This window comes from Mycothermus thermophilus (assembly GCF_041956435.1).
Source record: "Mycothermus thermophilus strain CBS 625.91 unplaced genomic scaffold VTJ04scaffold_1, whole genome shotgun sequence".
Taxonomy (NCBI): Eukaryota; Fungi; Ascomycota; class Sordariomycetes; order Sordariales; family Chaetomiaceae; genus Mycothermus; species Mycothermus thermophilus.
The window spans coordinates 5,562,929-5,578,144 of record NW_027191427.1 but is presented as its reverse complement, the minus strand read 5'-3'; the positions used below and the strand labels follow the sequence as shown (position 1 = coordinate 5,578,144).

At 56.6% G+C, this 15,216-nt stretch overlaps 7 protein-coding genes across 7 annotated transcripts; 6 read left to right on the top strand and 1 right to left on the bottom strand.

Moving 5' to 3' along the window:
• Positions 1-229: 229 nt before the first annotated feature.
• Positions 230-2,326, top strand: VTJ04DRAFT_2081 (uncharacterized protein; the record flags this gene model as incomplete). The annotated part of the gene is made up of 3 exons (XM_069359840.1): positions 230-291; positions 850-956; positions 2,127-2,326. 3 exons carry the CDS (start codon positions 230-232, stop codon positions 2,324-2,326), a joined length of 369 nt encoding a protein of 122 aa, XP_069224689.1.
• Positions 2,327-3,619: 1,293 nt separating this feature from the next.
• On the top strand, positions 3,620-5,424 carry VTJ04DRAFT_2080 (uncharacterized protein; the record flags this gene model as incomplete). Its single annotated transcript, XM_069359839.1, has 2 exons — positions 3,620-4,016; positions 4,082-5,424. 2 exons carry the CDS (start codon positions 3,620-3,622, stop codon positions 5,422-5,424), a joined length of 1,740 nt encoding a protein of 579 aa, XP_069224688.1.
• A 27-nt stretch (positions 5,425-5,451) lies between these two features.
• VTJ04DRAFT_2079 (uncharacterized protein) lies at positions 5,452-6,370 on the top strand (the record flags this gene model as incomplete). The annotated part of the gene is made up of 2 exons (XM_069359837.1): positions 5,452-5,632; positions 6,348-6,370. The coding sequence occupies 2 exons, from the start codon at positions 5,452-5,454 to the stop codon at positions 6,368-6,370; spliced, it is 204 nt and encodes a 67-aa protein (XP_069224687.1).
• Positions 6,371-8,312: 1,942 nt separating this feature from the next.
• Positions 8,313-8,989, top strand: VTJ04DRAFT_2078 (uncharacterized protein; the record flags this gene model as incomplete). Its single annotated transcript, XM_069359836.1, has 3 exons — positions 8,313-8,591; positions 8,668-8,859; positions 8,927-8,989. 3 exons carry the CDS (start codon positions 8,313-8,315, stop codon positions 8,987-8,989), a joined length of 534 nt encoding a protein of 177 aa, XP_069224686.1.
• A 1,080-nt stretch (positions 8,990-10,069) lies between these two features.
• On the top strand, positions 10,070-11,360 carry VTJ04DRAFT_2077 (uncharacterized protein; the record flags this gene model as incomplete). The annotated part of the gene is made up of 2 exons (XM_069359835.1): positions 10,070-10,131; positions 10,238-11,360. The coding sequence occupies 2 exons, from the start codon at positions 10,070-10,072 to the stop codon at positions 11,358-11,360; spliced, it is 1,185 nt and encodes a 394-aa protein (XP_069224685.1).
• A 665-nt stretch (positions 11,361-12,025) lies between these two features.
• Positions 12,026-13,541, top strand: VTJ04DRAFT_2076 (uncharacterized protein; the record flags this gene model as incomplete). The annotated part of the gene is made up of 3 exons (XM_069359834.1): positions 12,026-12,112; positions 12,203-13,406; positions 13,477-13,541. The coding sequence occupies 3 exons, from the start codon at positions 12,026-12,028 to the stop codon at positions 13,539-13,541; spliced, it is 1,356 nt and encodes a 451-aa protein (XP_069224684.1).
• A 384-nt stretch (positions 13,542-13,925) lies between these two features.
• Positions 13,926-14,903, bottom strand: VTJ04DRAFT_2075 (uncharacterized protein; the record flags this gene model as incomplete). Its single annotated transcript, XM_069359833.1, has 1 exon — positions 13,926-14,903. One exon carries the CDS (start codon positions 14,901-14,903, stop codon positions 13,926-13,928), a length of 978 nt encoding a protein of 325 aa, XP_069224683.1.
• Between the last annotated feature and the right edge of the window lie 313 nt (positions 14,904-15,216).

Here is a 15,216-nt window from a genome sequence, read left to right as displayed (position 1 = left end):
TGAAGGCTGTGAGGTTATGTGATATCGGCATCGCGTCGTTGGGGGTGCTGTGCGAAGACCGGTGTGACGGCAATGAGACGCAACGACAGCAAGATTGTGGGAGGAATTGGGATGGAGGATGACCAACTCGATGAAGGTAGTAGGAGAGGGCAGGTAACTCTTCCCAACGGCATACGGGGGGATACAGAGCACAGCCAACCACTGCCGGTACCGAGCAACACACAACAGGATGGCCACACACAAAGACCTACACGCGTACGACTGCAGCGGCAAGGTGGCCTACAGCACGCGGTTCGTTGAGAGGTTGGTGATCTGGAACAGGAAGACCCAGCCATCGCCAACGTCCTGAACTTTCCACCCGATACATCGTCCGTCCGGGCTCTCCACGCTAGCGAAGGCAGATTTCGGGACCCTCGACCTGGTGGTGGAGAGTCGGCAAGGAAACGAATATGCACCTCATGCCTGCTGAGCAACCAACTTAGGCATTCTTTACGGGACGGCACGAAGAGGGAAGACGGGGGAGACATGTATCACAACATCAGGAATCCGGGCGGGGAGGTTTGACGATGACATCAGGCTGGTTGTGCGTCTGTCATAAGCTGATGCTCTGATGCTGGCGTCGAGGCGGCCGGCCGCAGTGATTCTCACAGCAAAGCATGCTGTGGAAGATAGGGCTCTCGGGCGATTCGTCCGTCTCCCTTCCGTGTATGTATGTATATTATATGGAGGGAGGGCAGGAAGAAGACAAGGCTCGTACTTTGCGCCCAGCATGCAACGCAACCACGGAAGGTGAATGAACAAGTGAGTGTTGAGTGTTCGGAGACTCGTACGGCTTGACGTGGGGAAAAGCCGAGAACCGGGCAAGCCCTGTCCGAAGTGCGAGCGAGGCCAGAAGCTGCAGAAGATCAGGCACGAGGCGTTCTCCATGCGCGAGCAATATCAAGCCGACGAGGCAGGTGAGTCATTGGTGGTCGCAAAACGAGCTGGGGTTGACGGGAGACGGGATGTTCTTGGTCCTGATGCCGGTAAGACGCTGGTTGGGATGAACCTGACGATGTCCGGCGACCGGGGGTGGACAAAACGGTCCCACTGCCCCGGAGCCGAGCCTTTGCTTGTTCTCGGGTAGTTACACGTACGGGCGGAAGAAAAGAATCCCCGACTCATGGCAAGGACCTGGAGCTAGAACAGCGTCGAAGCAGCTGATTTTCGGGAGGGCTAGGGTACGCCTTCCACTTCCCAAATTTTTCCCGGGTCACCACCTGCTTCCCGGGTTCCTCAGCGGTTTGACGGACGTTTTTCAGCTGGCAAACGGCCCGGGGACTAGGCGACACAAATAGGGACAGTCCAAGGCGTGCCTTGGAAGATGCATTTCATTGCAGTTGATGGCTCTTGTTTCCCGTAATTACCTTACTTCTCGTGGTTGGTATAAGAACGCACAACGGCACCTCCGACACAGTACAATTGCACATAAGTAACTATTTCTTAATTGTGGCGGTGAAGACCCTCGAGGATGTTTCTTCTCCGGTGTTTCTTGAAAATTTTAGACTCTTGATGGTTTCTTCTGCTTCTTTCCTTTTCCGGCCATTTTCGCCTTCGCGCTCTCCGGACTAGTGTAAAAGCTGGCCAAGCCTTGCCCACTCGCCATTGGCCAGCAACATGCAAGAAACGGTGTGGCGGCGCCCAGGGAGCTTTGTTTGTTCGGGTCGGCTCGTGAGAATTTCCTGGTTTGCATGCTTCCATCGTTTGATCTCTTCACCTTGTCTGCTTCCTCTCTTGTTGACCGCCGTCTCATTGCCAGAGCATTCCCAACGAGTCAGCCCTGGAGCATTCGAACGATTGTCACCCAAAATGTGCCAACATCTGGGCCCACCAGAGTGGTGAGGTGTTTTTTTTTTTCCTCTTCCTTTCCAGTCCACAGAATGCCGCGCGGGAAACTGCCCAAGCTACAGTACATCACGATGGGCCGACAAACACGGGGGAACCTGAGAGCTTCCGCTTGCTCCCGCTCAGAAGCGCGGGGTCGCAGAGAGAACAGCGGCTCGCCGTGACAAACCGCGCGTGGACACGAACAACAAGAAGTGTGATATCAGGCATCACCACTTGCAAATCATTGATTCACGTGGCAGTAGCGGCGTGCGAGCAAACCCCATCTCGCGCCATGCCCTCCCTGGTCCTTGTCCATGCCCTGTTCTCCAAGTTTTGCTGGGGTGTTGTGCTCGCGACAAGCTTTCTGCTGTTCCACCAATGCGCCACACAGCCCGGCTGCCCAACCGGGGCTTCTTCGCTCCGGCAGCAGACTGGCAGTCTTGTCTGTCATGGCCTGTGATTCGCGGCCTGCCCCAAAGGCGCTTGTCGTCGGGCCAGTGGCCGCGCGCATGGAACTGATTGGCTTCTGGCGGCTCCGGCTCCGGCGCTCCAAGACCCCGCCGGCTTGCCGGCCTTGTCAGCCAACCACCCGCATGCTCTCCAGCCATTTCGCACAAACCCCACGGCCATCGTGAAGCCGACCGCGTTGCAGCACACAGTGCCCAATTACACGTGGTGCCAGTGGCTGTCGCACAAATACGTATCCAAGTTGTACTCTTGCTGTCCTGGAGAGCCGGACAGTCCAAAGTTATCTCGAGCCATGCAAACGGCCATGCATCCCATGCGTTGTATGTACATGCTCCGGTCCTTCTGCCATACAACCCTCTTCCCCGCGACGCCCCGGAGCATCTTGAGGCAGAACCACGTCTCAACCCACGCAGGGCCGGGAAGTCAACCATCTCACTGCCTTGCTTCATAGCCAGCATCTTTGGATCGGTGCGCCTTATTCGTCGACATGGTCCTGAAAGCCCTCGATGTGACAATCCAGAGACGCGGGGGTCCGAGGAGCTCGATTCCAGGTTCTGTGTGACTGTGCAACCGGTGGACAGGTGAAAAGGCCTATGTACGGTACTGTACTCTGGACAGAGCAGACACAGCGACAAACGTGATACTAAGAACCGTTGACTAAGGGGAAACGATATTTTCGAAGCTGACGTGCTTCCCTCGTTTTCTGACTGCGGTGCCGGCGGCATTCTTCGGCGTAACGCTGAGTAAAAGAGATCTAAAGAGCAAAGCAAAGGTGAAGAAGAAAAAAAAAAACAACCAGGCGTGGGCCGCGCGCTTGCTTTACCCGGACATTCCCAGTTCCAGGTTCTCTTCCCTGCTGCCCCGCTGCTGCTGCTGGCCTAGGTTGCTGGCCGAGCTTCCGCCGCCACTCATTTGGTCCACCGGCCTGGACTTTCCTAGCGGCCCCGCAACCCTCATGACGGCTCCCAAAGCACAGATGACGGCGGGATCCTAAGCCACCATCCCTGTCGGGTACCACACACCCGGCTGATCGCGCTGAGTTGGTCTGCGAAGCTCTCGGCTGTTGTGCATCTATGTGATCCATCCCCATCCATATTCTTTCACAGTCTTCCCTCTCCTTTCCCACGAACAACAACAAATCGCCAGCCCAACAGCTCTCGTCTGGCTTGCTCGGCACATGGAAACCTAGCGTCCCCATTGCCACGATCGAGCTTTTTCCAGCATCATAATCAACATTTCGAGGAATTCCCGACTTCGCTGCGTCTCTCATGTTCCCCAGCCACCCATGTCATCCGGACTGAAGCCGTTGCTGCTCCCGCGGCTCGTGGAAGAGAGGAGGAAACATGAGCTCGTGGACCATGATCCCGAACACACGCACCCGTACTACCTCTACGACTCGTCCTCGTCCGACCTTGCCTCACCGTCGCCTGTGACATCGACATTCTCACGAACCAATCACCCAAGGTTACCGCTCTCGAGCTCCTCCTCCTCCTCGCTCGACCTCACGTCACCGCCATACCCCGATAGTCCCGCGTCCCCTACGCACTCAGTCCATGCCACCAGACCCAGCAAACCCCAGCTTCCAGATGTTCAGGAGGATCCGTCAGAGAGGGAAGAGGACGAGCCAGCAACTCCCCCTAAACAGGACACGGCCGACTTCACATTCCCCGACTACTGCTTGTGTAAGTGGCCGCGGTAGAGAGATGGCATGGGAGCCATGTGAAACCCGAGACTAACAGCCCGAAAGGCGACGTTCCCTGCGCTCACAGCAACGACTATGGCCAGCGGTCTGCCATGTATCCCTGCATGACATCTGAGCTGGACTACGATCTTGGCTTTCTCAGTGACGGCGACTTTGGCCCCAGCCCGCGGCAGAAGAAGAGGCGCCATGGATCTGAAGGTGGTTTCTCGAGCTGGAGCATTCGGTTGGGGTCACGGCTACCCAGCTTGCCGGGCTTCCCACGCTGGAGGTCTGCGTCAACCTCCTCCAGGCGCCGCGACCTGACCTTTTCCCCGGCATCTGATCCCTCTCTCGCGGAGCCTCGGCCGAGCTTCTCGTTTAGGACCACCCGATCCAGCAGATCGTCATCCGTCTCGGGAGCGGCCCGTCTCCCCGACCATGGCTGTGGTAACGATTCGGTCCCGGCGACGCCTGCGCTGTCTTTCTACGAGAGCTGCGAAAGCATCGTGCTTCCATCCCCCCTCGAGAGCGAGCCGGCAACCCTGGGAATGCGAGTAGAACGAGACCGTGCTACCGCCACGACTCCGCTCTTGCCGCCCCTCATGACCGAAGCCCCGGCCTCCCTTCGTGCGCCTTCTCCGTCACTTCAGACCTCACCACTGCAGTCTCCATCTATCATGCCGAGTCCTGTTACAGACCTGCCCCCGGCAAAGCCGTCATACCCTACCCCGCCTCTCAGTAACAGGCCGTCCCTTACATCCCTCCGACGCGCGACCATTTCAAGCACCGTGAGCGACGCTCTTCCCCCACCGCAGATTCCACCGGCCCTCTGCCTCTTGGACTATCCCCAGGATGCCTGGTCCGACCGCCTCGGCCATGCCAACTTCACCATCGAGCCGCGCCCATACGCACCCGAGAATGCCGATCTCGCGGCACTCCAAACCTTCCGCGCCGACAGGGCCCTTGCGCGCACCAACTACGCCAAGCATCTCGCCCGCACAGGCGAGCACTACGGCTCAACGTCAAAGACGTATGCCCTGACCGAGGCCAAGTGGGCCGAAATCGAGCGCGAGTGGCAGCGCCACGAAGACGACCTCGTTGCCCGCCTCGGACGCAACTGTCCCGACGACCCCTCTATCGCCTCCGAGTTGCAGCGTCGTGCCGCCGCCGGAGAAGATCGCGGCCAACCTATGCCGCTGTCTCTCCCACGCGGCCCGCTCAGCGACGACGGCAAGTTCCCCGAGCTAGGCGACGTTGACATCGTTGGTCCTATGGAACGAGATGCCGTCATGGTCACCGTCCGCGACCATCATGGCAGTGGCCGCGACGAGAGGCGGACCAGCAGCGGCGGTAGCAGTGCGTCGATTTGGTTCAAAAACCTTGCCGGAAAGGTTGGGCTGCGCAAGTGAGGCTCTTCAAAGCCGAACAGGTGCCCCATGATGTTTTGTCCTGACATGCTGGCTGGCTGGATGGATGGGATTACGCATTTGGCTGAAATGCTTCGAGGCTCAGCACCGTGCTTGTCAGCCTTTGTTTCTTTTCATCTTCTTTCTATCCTTTTGTTCCTCAACTCGCATGTCGTTCGAGATACCCCAATTGTTGATGTCATTCCTTTTTGTACGGGCACGGAGACATGTGATATTATACATACTTACCTACTGCTTGCCATGAGCCAAGGTTTATGTCTAGTTTCTTACGAAAGCGCCCTAAAAGATGGGCATCATACATACATACATCCATGCTTGCTAGCTCTAGACCAAACAAAATATCATGAATAGAGATCGTACTTGCGGACGGCCGCCAACATTCCGGTCTTTGCCTTCATTACCTGATGTCTTGGGCTATTTGGATGAATGTACTGTGTAATATGCCGTATGGACAGACTCCCGTCTGCGTCTACCCAATGGTTGGTTGGCTGTCTGCGTGATTTCTCAGATTGGATCAGATGTTTGTTCAATTGGCCTTGTTGCGACCGTGAGACGACCCGGATCCATTCCTCCAATGGGCTCCAATAGGGTTCTACGAACATAGACAACCCAGACAAGAGCAGCTATGTAGTCATTCCCTGCTGTGCTACCATCGGCAGCTTGCTTCTCCCATGGAACCTGGAGTGAATAAGCTGTCGTGGCAGGGAGGACAAAGAAGTCGGCACAGGGGGATAGTGTCGTCCGTTGCTACTGATGGAAGTCGGGGGGTTTTGTCTCTGGTTGCTCTCTTGTAACGTTACTCTGTACCACCACTCACCACCGGGTGCGTCTGCTGTGTTCGAGTGTACAATCAATGAATGGCCCGGGGCATTTTGAACTAGGACTAAGCCCTTTGCGAGACACAGCGCGGTGTCAATGGACGTGCTAGCTTATGGATGTGGTCATCAATTCGTCGTTGAACCCGTCAGCAAACGGGAAAAACAAGATGATGCTCTTCTGAACTGTTCTGAATGAAGATAAATAAACAAATAAACAAAGGTCAAGAGCACAGTGCTTAAAGCCCCAGGGCCATCGTTCGGGCAAAGTGGAGCGTGAAGTGGCTTCCATCCAAGAAGTACTCTGCAAGTACTCTGCGTGTTATCGGACATTGGATATCTGGAGCTGCTTCTCACCAGATCTCCAGATGAGCAGCCCGAGCAAGCTACTGAGCTACCTAGGTATCCTCTTCCCCGCACAAACCGTTTGAGACACCCATGTCTCGCCCTTCGTACACCGCCCGGGGATGTCGGCTCGTGGGACTGGGTTGACACGTGGCAACCCAGCAACTACCCTAGCTAGGCTTTCACAGAGAGACCTTTGCAAGTTTTGCGGCTATCTGCAGCGGGCTTTTGGTGTAATTCTACATGCCTCCATTCGGCTGCTTTGTTTCTGGGTGAGATGGAGAGAGAGAGGTGGTTTGGAAGGATTTGCGTAGCACATGACTCAGTGCGACCAAGGAAGTGCTGGTGTGAAGAGGCGATGAGGGCATTGAAACGTATGAGATAGTGATGAGAACTAAGTGCTTTGTCAACTCTTCTTTCAGTGGTCAGGTTAAGCAAGCCGATTGCTTTCAAAACAACTTGCTAAACCGGTGAGAAAGAACATCAAGATATGAAGAGGAGAGATTCCAAGGAAACGCTCGCGTTGTGCATGGTTTGATACAGCCCACATCTTGAATAACAGGCTCCCATCTTTGTCCTGGATATTAACTTGAGTTGAAGGTCGGTTTGGGTTGCTTGAATCACCGAGATATTGAGGGAGATTTCAAAACTGTGCGTTCACCTTCAAAGTCGACTCTTCTGTTTCCGGTGTGGGAGAACCAAGTTCTTGACCTTAAACCTCATTTCACTAGCACTTTTGATAGTGTGACCATGCATCGGGCGATCAATTGTAGGGCTATAGAAAGTCGTGGAGAAGCTTACAATCACCATGATTATGAGGTTGAGAGACATGGAAGCAAGCTATTTGTTCACCTATGACACACTCTGTGGTTGATACCTATAATACTGTCTAAACCTGAATCTTACTGATGGATCTTTCAACATATTGGCCAAGTCCTATGGTGCATCACATTCACAGAAAGAAATAACCGACTGATGGTTGAGTCTATAACTCATTTGCCCTCAGGACGAGACCTCCCTGGATCGGAGGTTTGCGGTTGCTGAGCGCGCATGAGAGAGGAGTTATCTTCTATTACACAAGTATTCTCGGTTCAGGAGGTCACAGAACCGTAAGAGAGGACTGGCGCAAGTGACAACGGAAAGAACCGGCCTTTCTTGATTGAATCTACTTTGCATGGGGGCCAATCGGGCTTTACTCAAGAGTTTGGAAAACCAACAAATGGAGAAACACATGATGTCATAGGTGTCTAAGAAACCGGTTTGCTAGAGATTTCAGTCACTTTCGGCATCATGCCAATGGACTGCTTTCGGAATGCGATGCTTACCCCCGTGACGATGACTGTCTCGGAAATCCTGAATAATGATATGCTGAGAAATCCCCATCAATGAGGTCATGCAAAGCGGACGTCAGTGCTGGTTGGAAGCTCACTTAACTAGTCCTGCCTGGACAACAAAGAAAGCTCGTCAGACTTAAGCAGCTCAGGTCGCTGGAGGCTGGGTCTACCCACCATAGACTCTTCACATAGCTACCCAAGCTCCCCAAGTTCCATAGGTACTTACAAATACAGTTGGGCCAAGGACCCTAATCCAAACTACCATCCGAATAACCCTTAAGTGATAAGCTCGAGACACTCAGACAGTGTCAACTGCGGTCCATCCCGTCGGCATTGATCCCAACTCAAGCACCAACACCAAACAAACACCCTCACCATGGGCAAGGGATCCAAGATCGCGCTGGTGCTCCTGCGCGTGTGGCAGATTATCTGCGCTGTCATCGTGCTGGGCATCCTGGCCAATTTCCTCCGGCTGGTCAACGAGGCGCCGGGCGCGTGGAAGGACGGACGCATCATTTACGGCATCGTGACGGCGTCCATCAGTATCGTCTACTCCATCGTCTTCATCGCCCCCTTCATGTACGCCTTTTTGGGCTTCCCGATGGACTTTGTTCTCTTTGTCATGTGGCTTGTGCTTTTCTGTCTTTTGGCTACGGTGAGTGAGAAACCGGGCGGGACCTGGGACAGTGTGAGAGAGAGGAAGAAACTGACTGGAAATCTCCCTGAATCAGCGCACCCACGGTGGTAGCTGCACTACCTTCTGGTACTGGAACTATTGGAGTTTCTACTGGAGCAGATGGTGGCGGACCCCGGTGGTTGTCCAACGCCCTGGGGAGATCGCGCGGTCAGGGTGCAACTCCTGGCGGGCCACGCTGTCGTTCTCCTTCCTGGCTTTCATCGGCTACCTTTTGAGTGCAATTCTGGTGAGTCTTCATATCAATGTCCAGGCTCGACAACGAAGTAGTCTGTCTGACACGGAAACCCACCTAGGGAGCATACGTCGTCGCCAAGTACCGGAAGAAGGACAAGAACCGGGCTAGAATTGCTGCGTAAGGTGCTTTGTTTCCCCGTGGTATCATAAGGGAAGCCTTGTTGGGAGGCATGGCTAATCATTGGAGATGAAGTAGCAACTCCGGGCACCTTCCAACATCACAGATCAGCCCTCCTACCAATGTCATCGGAGGGCCTACGCATACGGGGGCCTTGGGTGGCGGTATGGCGCCTGTGACGACTACAGCAGGACAATATCAAGTGTAAACTGGATTAGGGAGAAACTTAGGCAGAGTGGACTGGTTGTTGGGAAGAGACTAGTTTGCAACGAAAGCGAGGATAGTACCACTAACGTGAGGAAAAGTTGGGCATTTGGGTCATTGTGGGGGTGTAGCTGGGAGTCCAGCTGTTTTCGTGTTAGTCTTTCCGATTAATTGCCAAGGTTTTCTTTCAACAATGAATAGCGTGTTGTTCTCATCAAGTAACGTTGAGGCCCCAAGGTGATTGCGATGTATAGGAGTGATTATTTGAATGTCACTGAACTGCCTTAGAAGAACCATGCCGTTCGTTGTCCCAAGCCAGGTGATGGAGATGGCCCAGCTCCTGTCTTGTTGAAAGCAAAAGATGAGTCTAGAGAAAAGCTACATGTCAAGCAGCAGGGTTGGGGTATGACGTCGTAAGGGGAGCATTTGGAGGAGTAGATGGATACCAATCCGGGAAACCATGCGATGAGTCAGCGGCCTTGTTTGCCATTGTGTCAACAAAGTCTGTTGTTGTGCCTGAGGGCACCGCCTTTGACTTTGGTCAGCGGCCGAAATGCACAGCGAAGGGCCGGGAGCTGACGGAGAGTTGAAATTCCCAAATGCTCTCTGGTTGCCCCGCGCTTGCCCCTCGTTCGTGGGGAGGAATATCAGGACCCCACTGCCCCGCCAAACCTGAACGGGAACCCAACTCCAAAAGAAGGGGCAGGGGGAAGCTGCCCAAGTTGACCGCTTCCAGTCCGGCCAGACTCAGGTCTTTTCTTTCAACTTGGTTTTTGCTTGGATCCCATTCCATTGGAGTTGAAACAGAAACAACAACGACTTCAACAAGACCGACTGTTTGCTTTGTTTGTTTGCTCGGCTCTCATCCTCTCCGACCACAATGGCAGACACCAAGGTGTACCGCGCCAGCACCACGGCGCCCGTCAACATCGCTGTTGTCAAGTAAGAAAGCATGGGAGGGGATCTGAGGGACAACGAGAGAACCGAGGGCTGCTCAATCGAAAAGACAATCAAGCTGACGACGCCCTGCGACGCCTCGTCGTAACAGATACTGGGGCAAGCGCGACGCGAAGCTCAACCTCCCCACCAACAGCTCCCTATCCGTCACCCTCGACCAGGCCGACCTCCGGACCCTGACCACAGCCTCGTGCTCGGCCTCATACCCGGAGGGCGACTCCCTGTTGCTCAACGGCGAGCCGTCTGATGTCTCCGGTGCTCGCACTCAAGCCTGCTTCCGCGAGCTCCGCGCCCGCCGCGCCGCCCTCGAAGCCGCCGACCCCTCGCTGCCCAAGCTGTCCACCATGCCATTGCGCATTGTGTCCGAAAACAACTTCCCTACGGCCGCCGGTCTGGCTTCGTCCGCCGCCGGCTTCGCGGCCCTCGTCCGCGCTATTGCCAACCTCTACGAACTGCCCGCTTCTCCCTCGGAACTGAGCCTCATCGCTCGCCAGGGCTCCGGTTCCGCGTGCCGCAGCCTGTTCGGCGGCTACGTTGCCTGGCGCATGGGCGAGGCCCCCGACGGCAACGACTCGATGGCCGACCAGGTCGCTGAAGCCTCCCACTGGCCCGAGATGCGCGCTCTGATCTTGGTTGCTTCGGCGGCCAAGAAGGGCGTCAGCTCGACGTCCGGCATGCAGCAGACCGTTGCCACGTCGGGCCTGTTCGCAGAGCGCGTCTCCCGTGTCGTCCCCCGCCACATGGAGGGCATGGAGCGCGCCATCCGCGACCGCGACTTTGCTGCCTTTGCCGAGATCACCATGCGCGACTCCAACTCGTTCCATGCCACCTGCGCCGATACGTACCCGCCCATCTTTTACATGAACGACGTGTCCCGCGCCGCTGTCCGCGCCGTCGAGCAGATCAATGCTGCCGCCGGCCGCACCGTCGCTGCCTATACTTTTGACGCTGGTCCGAACGCTGTCGTGTACTACCTCGAAAAGGATACGGAGCTGGTTGTCGGTACCTTCTACCACGTGCTCGGCGGCGAGGTGCCGGGATGGAAGGAGGCTATCGTCAGCGGGCTGAAGCCGAGCGTCTCGCTGGACGAAGGCGTGGCTGGCCTGCTGAAGAGCGGTATCAGCCGCGTAATCCAAACGGGAGTGGGTGAGGGCCCTGTGCGGACTGAGGAGCACCTCATTTCCGAGGACGGGACGCCGGTGAAGAGGTCATGATCGAGTTAAGCATAGACAGCGGGATGTGCTGCATGGGATGCTGGGTAAATACAGTGGACGTTGGATACCTTCTTGCTGCATGTCATTGTCATGGTCAATAAACAAGAATCGAAACTCTGTGGAGTAGTTATTGCCACCCAACTTCAATCTTCTCTGTATGGCGACCCCATGTTTTGTTGATGATTGTCGCTGGGAGAGACATGACGTTGATCCCATCCACCTGAAGCCCCTCCCTTCCCCATCCCAGGAAACCCCATCCATGATGGAGGTTACGTCGGAACTGCCATTTCTGGGGACCTGGGGCATGCAGTGACCCATCTGGAGGATGCTACAGGGGGGCTTCTGCAGCTGACACTGGGCACGCCAACCGGGAACTTGGCCACAACCCCAGGCACTCTCCGGAGCGCTACGTACCCTGCTTCAACGTTATCGACCTGACCTCGACCAGCACTTCCAGATTTCGAATCCAGGACACCTGTACATATAACAAGACCGTCGTCTAAGTGAACCGCCTTTCTTGCGTCCTTCCGTCGGAACGGTTGCAATCGCGTCCATTGAAGCCCGCCACCGGGCCATTCGTCTCATCTCGAGTCCGTCGTCTCGAGTCTGCAATTGCGCTCCTTTCCCCTCCCCACGACGGCGACAAGCATGAGACGGACACAGCCATGAGCCGGAGCTTTTACGATATCGATCCGGCGGGCGAGGTGCTCTGCACCTACACCGAGAGCGGCGAAAGGGAGACGCTCAGGGCGGTATGTTGAATTTGGACAACTTGCTGGAACATGATTATCTATCGTTGACTGGGCGCTAATGAACCTACCTACCTCTCTCCCTATGAACAGGAGAAAACCGAAGTCCCCCTCCCCAAAGCCATCCTCTACGCCTTCCTGCCCGCTGGCTTCCCCCACACCGTGACCGAGGACTATCTCGCCTACCAGACATACGACTCGCTGCAAGCTTTTGCCTCGTCCATCACGTCGCTCTTGGCCAACCGCGCCGTCCTGGAAGGCTTGGGCGTCGGCGACTCGTCGTCGTCGCCCACGGGCGCCCTGATCCTCAAGATCACGGGCGACACCATCTCGCGCATCGCCACCATCCTGTTCGCCCATCGCATGGGCCGCGCCATCGAGCCCGAGTGCAAGTTCTACCGGTTCCTCGCCGACATCTTCAACGACAGCGCGCAGTTCCTCGACCTCCTGACGCCGGCCCTGCCCTACCTGCCCAAGCTCGGCGTCATCGTCTCCGCCGGGGTGCTGCGCTCGCTGTGCGGCGTGGCCGCCAACGCGAGCAAAGCCAGTCTGTCGGCGCACTTTGCGCTGACGGGCAACCTGGCCGAGCTCAACGCTAAGGAGGCGTCGCAGGAAACCGTCGTCAGCCTGCTGGGCATGCTGGCGGGGTCGCTGGTGGTGCGGCTGGTCGAGGACAAGCAGACGGTGTGGCTGCTCATGGTGGTGCTGGCGGGGACGCACCTGGCCATGAACTACCGCGCCGTGCGCTCGGTGCGCATGCGCTCGCTCAACCGCCAGCGCGCCACCATTGTTTTCCGCGCCTGGCTCGAGCGCGGCACCGTGCTGACCCCGGCCGACGTGGCCGAGCGCGAGAGCATCCTGCGCCGCTGCCGCGGCGACCTCGAGAGCAAGTCGGGCGACTACCGCGGCTTTTGCGATTTTTCGACGTACGGCGACCTGCGCGCCTGGAATCCGCGCGGATACCACCGCTACGACTTCGAGACACCCGCATATTTCATGGCCATCTGGCACCGCGGGGGTTACTTTTACATGCGCATCGCCATGAAGGAAGGGTGCCACGACAGCCGCGGGCCCCTGGCGGCGTGGTTCGACGCGGTCAACCACGCCTACCACTTCGACTCGGCGCTCAAGGACGGCCTGCAGAGCCACTACGAGAACGAGATGCCACTGGGCTACGTGTCGGACGAGCAGAAGGAGACGCTGTTTGCCGCCCTGACGGCGGCCGGGTGGGACCTGGACATCAACGCCGTCGAGACGAGGTTACCCGTCCGCGTGCGCGTGGGAGATGGGAAGAAGGGTGGGTTTTTGACTGGTGACTTGTTTTCCCCGTCGCGAGGAAATAGGGTTTGGCTAACCTCCAAGAGCAGTGTTGCATATGTCAGAAAAGGATCCGTTGCGCCCCAACGGCGGTCACGAGGCGAAGGCGGATTAAACACAGGGGCGGGTGGGCTCTGGATGTACGTCTATAGAAACGGTTTTGCTGTTCGGCTTCTTTTTTGGGTACGGGCGAGCTTTGGCTTTTTGAGCGGGTGGTTGAACGCGCATGGAATAGGATACTTGGGCCAGCATATGTTACTCTTCAAGATACCACGTATGGAACAAGAACTTGGCTTTTTGCTTCAGCGAATAAGTCATTGCGTGATCTATAGGTATCTCTTAGGAGTTTATACGTCTATCGTCTGTCCTGGCTGCTCTTAGCCGGGGAATCTCGTCTCTCATATGATCCCGGTCAAGCTGTGTGATGACGGAGATGGGAGAGTATACAACAAGTACAGATATTAGTACATCCAGCGGAGTCACACCCTTTCGGTCCCGTCTATGACAACCCCAGGGCTCGTAAAGCCCGCATCTTGACGCCCTCCCAGGTATTCAACTTCGGCCGCACATCCAAGTAAAAGTTCAGCTTCCCCCTGTTCGCCCCATCACTCCGCCCCGCATAAAAGTCAATCACATACTCAATCCTCGTCCCACACCGGTCCACAACCCAATCGTGCCTGTCAAATGGCGCCGAGTATCCCAACAGGGTATTTATCCTCGCGCGCGGACTCATCCTCGCCGTGCCCAACCCGGCAAAACTGTGCAGCCGCGGCCCGCCGGGACAACCGCCCCCCGGGCGGCCGGTCGTGTACGGCTTCTCCCACTCGAGAATCTCGGCCCACGCGCGCTCGTTGACGGCGTTGTGGATGGGCACGACCGTCTTCATGTCTGCGGCGGCCGCCGCGTGGCCTTTCCGCCGCATCGCTTCGAAGAATTGCCGCTCCGACGGGTAGACCCAATGGCCGGTGGATGAGGCGCCGGTTTCTTGCTCGTCGTTGGCGGGGCAGGCGGAGGGGCCCGGGTTGGAGGAGCGGGGGATGGAGGAAATGACGCGGGTGTCGTCGAGGAGGGGGCGGATGGGTTTTTGCTGGGGTGAAGGGGTTGTGGGTGTTTGTTGGGAGGAGGAGAAGGGCCAGCGAAGCCAGGAGGACCAGGAGGAGGGTGTTGATGTTGATGTCGGTGGTGGCTGTTGTTGTGGGGAGGGGTTCGGTATTGAGTCTGAGGCGGATTGGGCGGCGGCGGCGCGTTGTTGCCGGGCTTGCTCTAGCCAGAGCTCTCTCGTCTTGTGGTCGACAGGGCATTTTTGCTCGCCCTCTGGCGAGGCGTCGGGCCTGCGGTCTGACATGGTTGTGTTGAGGTTGGTGGGGTGACTGGTTGTGGTTGTTGTGGTGTTTCTTGTCTTGTTCTCGCGGGGCTGCTGGGGGGCAGCCGTTTCTCTTTCGCTGATCAGAACGGTATCGAGGAGGTCGTTGTGCATCATAAACGCATCGTGTGTCTCTTTTTTGTTGGCCGCCTGGTGGTGGCTCGTGTTCAGCTTTTGGCTGGGTGTTGTCGTCGTCGTCTTTGATTCAGAGATCTTTTTTTGGTGGAGATGATGACATCCAATGAATGGGCTTGGCAGAGGTGGGCTGCTGCCGGACGTTGCGGATTTGACAGGTGGATCCGCCTGATCGCCGCCTGGCAAGCCCAGGACCCCCAAAAAGGGGCATGAAGGTTCATGTCAACGCCAACAAACAAACACTGGAAGTGCTGACCCATTGTATGAAAGTACCTTACCTCGGGTACCCAAG